The sequence below is a fragment of the Halyomorpha halys genome, unplaced genomic scaffold, assembly GCF_000696795.3.
Source record: "Halyomorpha halys isolate HHAL.00 unplaced genomic scaffold, Hhal_1.1 Scaffold522.1, whole genome shotgun sequence".
Lineage (NCBI taxonomy): Eukaryota > Metazoa > Arthropoda > Insecta > Hemiptera > Pentatomidae > Halyomorpha > Halyomorpha halys.
Window position 1 is genome coordinate 353082 of NW_027107635.1, and position 8831 is coordinate 361912.

At 32.5% G+C, this 8831-nt stretch overlaps 1 protein-coding gene across 2 annotated transcripts in view; it reads right to left on the minus strand.

Moving 5' to 3' along the window:
* unc-13-4A (BAI1 associated protein 3) overlaps nucleotides 1-8831 on the minus strand; it is a 413601-nt gene that overhangs the window by 25470 nt on the left and 379300 nt on the right. For both annotated transcript variants that reach the window (XM_067046009.1, XM_067046008.1), the window contains 4 exons: nucleotides 7941-8089; nucleotides 3016-3118; nucleotides 2682-2864; nucleotides 732-833 (listed from right to left, as the gene is read on the minus strand). In XM_067046009.1, the coding sequence (XP_066902110.1) occupies nucleotides 732-833; nucleotides 2682-2864; nucleotides 3016-3118; nucleotides 7941-8089 (537 nt within the window). The remainder of the gene's footprint in view (nucleotides 1-731; nucleotides 834-2681; nucleotides 2865-3015; nucleotides 3119-7940; nucleotides 8090-8831) is intronic.

Consider the following 8831-nt stretch of genomic DNA (forward strand, 5'->3'; position numbering starts at 1 on the left):
CAGTTCAAGCGAGTTAGATCTTTTTCCTTCTTCTCTTTTTTGACATTGTGCTTTTGCCAATACTTAACTTATATATATATTAGAATTAGAGGTGTCTGATTGTCACTGTCACTGTTTTATTCAGTGGATGTTTCTGGTATTGATTCATTTTTCATATTTTCTTGATTCAATATTGTTGTAGGTATATAAACTAATATGGAAATCTTAATCCGACTTCATAATTCTATCTTTCCTTTATAGGTGAAATGGCCATACCAGATATAAAAAGAACGAAGCTGTAAAGGACATCATGAGTGCAGCGATGCTGGTTGCCGGCCTTGGGGTTCGACTTTTATTGCTCTGGCGGACCCAGGAAAACTTGACCCCCCTTCATGGATAGGATAGGCTGTTAACCTCTAGATATAGTTATTTAAATAATTATAATAAATATTGTTATTTACCAATATAAATACAATTATTATTGTAATGATTTTACCCCACCGCGTTTTCTTTGTTTTAACACTTGTCTAATATAACTGATAAAAAAAAAAACTGAAGGACCTGGACGAAAAAAAGGTCATACAACCCCTTTACAGTCGCTTAGATTATTATTAAAAAAATCATACCATTAAACTGAAGACATACTTTATTTTTAATACAGTACTGATTATATTGAGTCTTAATTTTTTTTATGATATGAGAAACAATCAATTGCTTGTTACATAAAAATTTTAATTTGAAGTGCAATTTACCTCGTCAGTTGTTTTAAAGGGAGAGGTGTCTTCGTAGTAACCTGTGTCCTGAAGCTTTTGTTGCGTTATTTGGCTGAAATACACGGCACCACCACTGATAGTCTGAAACAAAGTATAAATTTAATAAATAGTTCATAATAAATATTCCAATATTCTTTTTCATATCATAAAAATATTTTGGGAACCACATATAAAAATAGATGAAAATGAGTTCATAGTTTCTTTCAGTAAGTTCTCTGTTTCGTGAAATGTCCACTTGATAGTGAATTCACGTCTTCGGCAAATCCAGTTACATTTTACGTATCATCATCAATCTTTCGTCCTTTTTCAGTTACTAAATATAAACCTGAGCTAAAGTATTCTATTACTTTCTTTGTTGTTTAGAATTTGTATGATTTATTTTACTTATGACGTTTATATTTGTATTGTTTAACTTATTTCTAGAATAATGCTATTCTTGAAACCGCAATATAATTGAATGTAGCATTTTATCAAGTAGAATAAAACTTCTATGAAATGGACATCCACAGAGAAGATAAGATAACTTTGTCCGTTATACGGATATTTCCGTGAAAAAATGGTTAATATAAAATTAAATAATAAAATTTATTATTAATCGTCACTTGAACCTTCTAAGTCCGGAATAACATAATAATACGTTTTTCATACAGTTAAAAAAATTATTTTACATTTATCAGCAATCGTTTTGTTGGATGCATATCGCTGCTTTGCTTGAATAGTGGCACAATAGATTCTTTTGCTAAATGTGCCACTATTCAATAAAAACAGGAATAAGCAGTTTTTTATTACTTTGGAAATTCTTTCGGAATGTCTCTAGGAGGATTCGTTGATATTTACTTTTTCAAAAGTTTTTTCGGACTGTCGAGGAAGCAGCTGTAATCATTTTTTTTTTAATTTCATGTTCGATAAAAATTACAAATCAAATCAAACCAATTCAGATCACATGTTTTATTTATTTTTTATTTGTGTAAGAACATAAAGTGTATAAGTGAAACTTTTGAAGAATCTTATATTGCCTATAAATGTTTTTCCACAAAATAAACACATGTAGTTCACTAATGACAGGGTTTTTTTTTTACTGATATTTAAAAAAAATATATGCAGATTTTTGTACAAGATTTAATATTACATTAATTATAATTATTTCAGTATATAAAAATATGTTTCGGAATCATTATATTCATCCTTTAAAATAAATAAAATAGAAATAGGTGGATACAGAATTTCAATGATTATTCCCATCACTGGGAATTTAGTTCATTCTTAAATCTTGAGTTTATCCTATTGTGTTATATTTTATGACTCCTGTCCGTTACAGAGGAGTATAAAGTACTTATGGGGAATAAAATTTAAATCCGCGTCCGTATACGAAGGGTTACTAATAAATATAAGGGTTCAAGTACATTAAATATATACTCTTCTGGTCGGAACATAGTAAAATTGTTCCTTATGAGGGGGTTTCCCTTGCTTAAGCGTGATGTAAAAATTCATTTTTATTGTATACATGTTGTTCTGTAACAAACTGTAAATATATCGATTGTTGATCACGAGCAGTTTGTAAGGGCCAGTCATCAACATCAGTTGTGTTGAGTAGTTGCCAAGCCTTTGTTGTGAACTTGTGCTCCATGTTCTCACTACAGTAAGAACATTTTATGTTATATAACCGTAACAAATAAAACAGTAAAACATTTTATTTGTGTCCACCACCCCCGCGTTCCACATCCGTTATACTGGAATGCCTTTTAAAAGAGGTTTAAATTTATTTAAAAACGAAAGACTTTTTTCCAAATGCTTTTGGTTGGCATTATTCCATGATATATTTCATTTTAATGAAGAAGAGTTGGCATTTTATGAAAAAGAGCTTCTAACACTAACTTGTTCGTTATTATGCAAGCAAAAGAACATTAAGGAATAATGGGAGAGATGTACCTCCATCAGCTTGTACAGGAGGTTGTAAGCACCGACCAAATCAGGCCAAGCAAGCTGCTTCCAGAACTCTTTCATCTGGTAAAAGCAAGCAGCAGTGTCTACAGCTGAAGTGCTATGCTTCACGATGAAGTCTCCGGAGCAGAATCTGTTGAGTTCGGCAGCTTTCTTTATCCTGTTCATGGCCTATAAAGAAAAAAACAAATACTCAACAATGTATGTGGTTTATGAATTATTTTTTAGTAAAAATATCAGATAATTAAATAAACTTGAGAGTTTTAATATCAAAAAAGTAACATATACATAGCTGAATTCATATTATTATTTTCTAACATACCCTTATTTTGGCCAAGTCCAACCACTTATCAACTGCTGGCTCGAACCACTGGTAATATAGGTGGACCGAAAGATTCTTCTGGTCGGGAAGATGTTCTCTAAAACTGCAACGAAACAATAACATTCAAATCATTCGGGAATAAATGTGTTCAAATTTAAAACAATGCTTTTATGAATACCTGATAAGCATTATTTGACGATAAGTAAATTTGCAGTAGAAGACATAAAAAAAATATAAAGATAAGAAAAATATTTTTGATGTAAATGTTCTATGTTCAGAGAAGTACAAAAAGACTGGAAGTACTATTTTGGAAAGTAATGGTCGTAAGAAAAACACTGACTGTATTATCTTGGAAAGTAATGGTTATAATGAGAACATTATCAGCATCCTCGACAGTAATGATCAAAAGAAGAACATTGAGGGTATTTTGGAAAGAAATGGTCATAAGGAGAACATTGATTGTATCTTGGAAAGTAATGGTCATAAGGAGAACATAGGCTTGTAGCGACGCTATATATCAGGGGCCAGGAATACGATCACCGCTATGGCTTTCCGCCTAGATAAAGAGCTTCAGTTAGTTTCACCTAGGAGCGAGCACCACTTATGTTTTATCTAGTCATTTATTATGTCCATTTTTCAGTAAGATGTAAATGATTTTAAAATGTTACATATAATCTTGTAATTACCACTATAATTGTAAATATGTTGATTTAATAAATAAAGTTATCAAAAAGAATATACTTAATCAGTAATAAGTAAGTTCTTATAAGCAGTGGCTCTGACTGGCCTTAGTATCGTTAGTAGAATCAATAACCCATCGATGGTGCTGTTATATTATCACTTGGTAAATACTATACACTGTTATATATATACTATACTGTTATATTATTACTTGGCAAGTAAGTCATTCAGTGTATGCTTTCTGTCTTAATTTATGATATGAGTCTCATTTCACGCTTTTTCCCTTCTGGTTACCTCTTTCCTCTACCTTCTATCCTTTCGTAAGACCTGACGGCTAGCTACTCTGCGGGCTTACATACCCCCTTCATACCTACAGGAATAGTACCCGAAAGTCCGGTAGGACGAGATTACCATCCTTGGAGAAATTACGGCAGTCACCCCGTAAGTCTCATCCTGTCTAATCACCTCCTAATCAACTACCTTACCTATATTGAACACGCATTTGTCGAGACCTTCAGGTCAAACGTACATAACATATCTGTTGGAATCAGACATAATACAAACTCCTCGACAGGCTGTTTCTTGGAAAGCAATGTTTTTTTTTAATGCCTTTACGTATATTTTGATATGCTTCCTACCAGTTGTGTCTGGGATGGAGATTATTCAAAATTATTTATATTAATTCAAATGAAATGAGTTTTTAAAACTATAATAATAGGATTACTTTTCCAAAGGCGTTGTTTACCAGTTACCAATTAGTCATCTTTATAAAATATAATTACCATCGAATGTGTGATGGAGGAAGTGATATTGGGTAATATAATCAAAGTTCCTATAATAAAAGGATTGAGGTAGATGACCTTGCCATAAAATATATTTAAATTATATTTGAATATCTATAACTGAGTGGATGAAAAGCTGGTGGTAATGCACGCCGTGGTAGGTTGTGAGATGAGTGGCTATCAGCTCTTCATTATGGTCTACTTGAAATGTCCTCCTTTCTTGTCCAGCTCGAAGCACCTTAACTCTTAAACCTTCTAGTAGGTTTATCCTCTCATTTGTCATAATGGGGGTCATTATTTTTTACTTCATTCTGATTGGCGACTACGAAGGATACTTCATAAAGACTGCCGATAAGTGTTTGGAATAAACCATAACTGACTTAGCCTGGAGCTCGTAGATAGCCTTCCATCTAGGGTTAATGGAGTGGGGCTATTAAAAGTTTCCTGTGCATTGATAGTTATCAATAATTTTTCTGACGAACTTCTGTCTCTCAGGCTCCAAGACCACCCAGATCTTCCAGCAAAAACCTATTTTTATAATATTGCAAAGTTTAATACATAGCAATTGAAACCAAGTGGTATAGCTGAACAAGCCAATACGATGTTTCATTTATTGTATTTGGACCAAGTTTCGTACTTCATTTTAATAGCATTCCAAGCTACTTTTTAAAATAATATACATCTAAAAGAATGTTAAAAGTGAATCATTTGACCTGAAAGAGGCTAATGGCAGGTACCGAAGCGGCTAAAAATCTAATCTGGATGAGCTAATTCCTAGGGCTTGGGCTAACCCGATGTAGCGGCCTAAAAGGTCTCCATTCTCTTCTCGTTATGCTCAGCCACGCAGTAAAGCCCTTAGTTAAGTCAGTCACCAAAAAGGGCTTCATATTTAAATGCTACCAAACAAAAGAAACTCTAGTTTCGGTCAGTTTGAAATTTACTTTTTGGCATATTCAGCGGTCACAGTTATTATTCATCAAGACTTATAATTATATATTATACTTATTATTATTATTACAGTACTTATATGTTACAGTTATGTATACCTTAAAATCAATAGAATTTTCTATAAAACATTCATTAATGATTTTACTACTATTCGTTTTTTTAAATATTTTAAATAGTATTTATTTACAATTTTATTTATGAAAGCATGAATTACAGAAATTTAAATATAAAATCATGAAATTGTGTGTAATTTCATGATTTTATATTTAAATTATGTATTACTCTAGAATAATCGTGTGATCTTGTAACCCTAATCTAATCTAAAACCTTAAACCTATCAACAAAGAAAGTATGGGATAATATAATGAATAATTGAAATTACTAAATGTTTTTTATGTACTGGATGAGTGGCCAGTTTTATGCTTTCTATAACCTACCTCTGAATATCTGGTTTAAGATTTTTTTATTTTAATAATTTATTCATTGTTATTTATAACTGTATAAAAATATATACAACAAGTAAATTTGCTGTAGGTGACATAGTGACATGCTACAAACATGTGGAGAATTTACCCATTAATAGAACTACAATAATATTTCTAGAGGAGAAGATCTCGCGGCCATCTTCTTTTCAGACGCCTAGGAGCATTATTAGGTAATGAAGGAGAAGCCAGGTTAGAAACAAGTGGATTTAGGTGGTTGGGAAGTTTCTCATGGAAGGAGTGGTGTCTGGTTTTGGCCAAATCGGCAACATATGGGACATTGAGGTCCTGATAGATGACTTGATTTGTGACAAAGTAAGAAACATTAAGGATTTTACGAAGGATTTTGGACTGTAAGGATTGGATTCGGGAGGAATTTCATGGTTTAGTGGAGCCCCAAAGCTCAACTCCGTATGTCCAGATAGGCCTTATAACAGTCATGTAGATCACTGTCTTTTGTAATGGATTGGAAGTTTGGACCGTTTGTCTAGTAAATGTTGTAATAGTCGGAATCGACGAGCAGTTTTCTGTCTTTTCATTCTTGTATGGGGAATCCATGTCAGTCGTTTGTCTAGATGTAGTTCTAAGTAACGGATCTCTCCGACAGGAATAAGTGGGGTATTATTAAAGGACACTGTAGGGCAAGAAGTTATGGGTTTACGACGAAGTGTAAATATGATTTGGTGGGATTTATGGGAATTAATCTTACTCCACTTTTGGCACCTTTCAAGGGTCGTGATGTGAGATTGGAGGGTTTGGGATACAATGTAAGGATCATTGTTCACTGACAATAGATATGTGTCATCGGAATACATGGTGAGGATAGTGTTAGGATAGGTTGAAATGTCAGCTGTGAAAACAGTATAAAGGTTAGGGACCAAGGATACTACCCTGAGGTACACCAGCAGACTGACGGAATAGGGTTTAAGATTAAAACATGAATCTGGTTTGTTTTGTTTTTAAAAGCACAATTAGAATCAATAATTGTTAATGAACTTTAAAATGTATTAAAATAAAAATGTTTTCCATTTTGAGTTTCTTCTCAGCAACATGATTAAAATATTTATTTGTTTTCAAATTTGACGCGTCTATGGGAAAGTGAATTTAGTACAAGAACTAAAGAGGAGAAAAAAAGTCAGTTATTTCACTCTTATTTTTTTATTACTTCTTTGTAAACGATAATTACTAGTGAAAATTTATGAGTCTGTCAAGTATAGGTAGGAGGAATAAAAAATGGTGGCTGTTTCAAAACCTTAAAAAAAATTAATTTTTCATTCAGAGCACCATATCGTTAAAACTACCTTTAACACTAGAAAACCTAATAGCACATTACTTAAAGTAGAGTAAATTTACTAAAATATGATTCCTAACATGGCTGCTTATGTTCGTTAGTTCCCGAGATACAAATTTTTTTAGCAACATTTCATCAAATATATTTTGAAAAATGAATAGTTAGTTAATCTATTGTGGGAACTCTATATCTCAGGAAACTTGAATTAAAGCTGGTTTAGTGTGCTATAAACTAGTTTAAGACATTTGTCTTCATAGGAGCAGTTTTTTTTCAATGGTAAAATAGATTGATTTTCAGCTGTTTGGAAATTTTTTTTTGATTTATGAAAAACTATATTTCAAGATAGTTAGCGATAGCATTTTTAATGATATTTGCATATAAATATGAATATTGCATATAAAAGTTTGTCTCAACAACTTGAAATAAATTTACAAATTTCTAGTTGTTTGGAGAACATATCTGTCGCATGGATAAGAAATATGAAAAGGTCATGGAATCCCAAATGCTGGGATGAAGGCACTCGTGAATTCTCTATGAGAAATATATACAGAGGATAGGAGAGAATCTAATAGGTGAACGTTTTCCGCTCAAAGGGAATGTGTTAGGATTGAGGTTCTCTTAGCTAAAAATGCCACAAAAAAGGAGAAAGAAGAATTACATATTTTGTAGGAGAAAATACTATTTGTGCGGCTTCTAATCTTTATTTTTAACGATAATAGCTTTCATAATGCTAATAAATACCTTGCGAATTCCTGTATGCACAGATAGAGCTCGAAGATAGATGTGGCCAACTCGGCACAGGGTGGGATCGGTGGAGGATCCGCTTCAACCCCCGGCACTATCAGCGACTGGCAGATCAGCGTCATCTCTGGTCCCAGGTCGTTGCTTACCTGTGTAGGTTCCAAACCAAGGCTTGCATTAGTCTCACTGTATATTTATTAATTGCAACTCATGGGCAATGAGTAAATCGCTCAGATCTTATGTTGCGATGCTTAATTCCAATAATAGTATCATTCAATTTTTGAAGTCAAACTAAAAGTTTCAGTTAGTAGGTATGACAAGTCCTTAAATTTACCATTTATCAAGTTTTTGAGTTATCAATTCGGTGTGTTCATTCTGAATGAGTCAAGTTCTTTCAAGTCAAGTATATATATTTATTTTATCAGTTTGACTATATATGTATAAACTATTTGTACCTACAATTGGAAATTATTTGTAATAAATACCAATACAGCTTACGTTGGGCAGTTATGTGACTGTTTTGTTTTCCTCCTTTCAGTCTATCCAGTGCTTTTTTACATTCCAGGCCTTCTTACCAATTATCTTGGTTTTCATAATTGTATAGAGGCACTTATATTTGAATTACACTTCATGTCGTCCTAAATCTCTTTCACATCGTGAGAAACTAATTATTTACAATTAGTATTACAAAAACAGTTCTTCAGTATATCTGTATTTCTATTTAATGTTTTCAAATTTTAATTAAAGTCTACTACTATTCATCTCGCGGATGACTTTTCTTTGAATCACTCTTTCTTCAGTTACGTAGTATCTCTCAGATACCAGGTACTGCATTCATTAATTTAGTAAAAGTAATACGTTTTTTAAAAGTAGGAAATTTTTTTTGGGAGC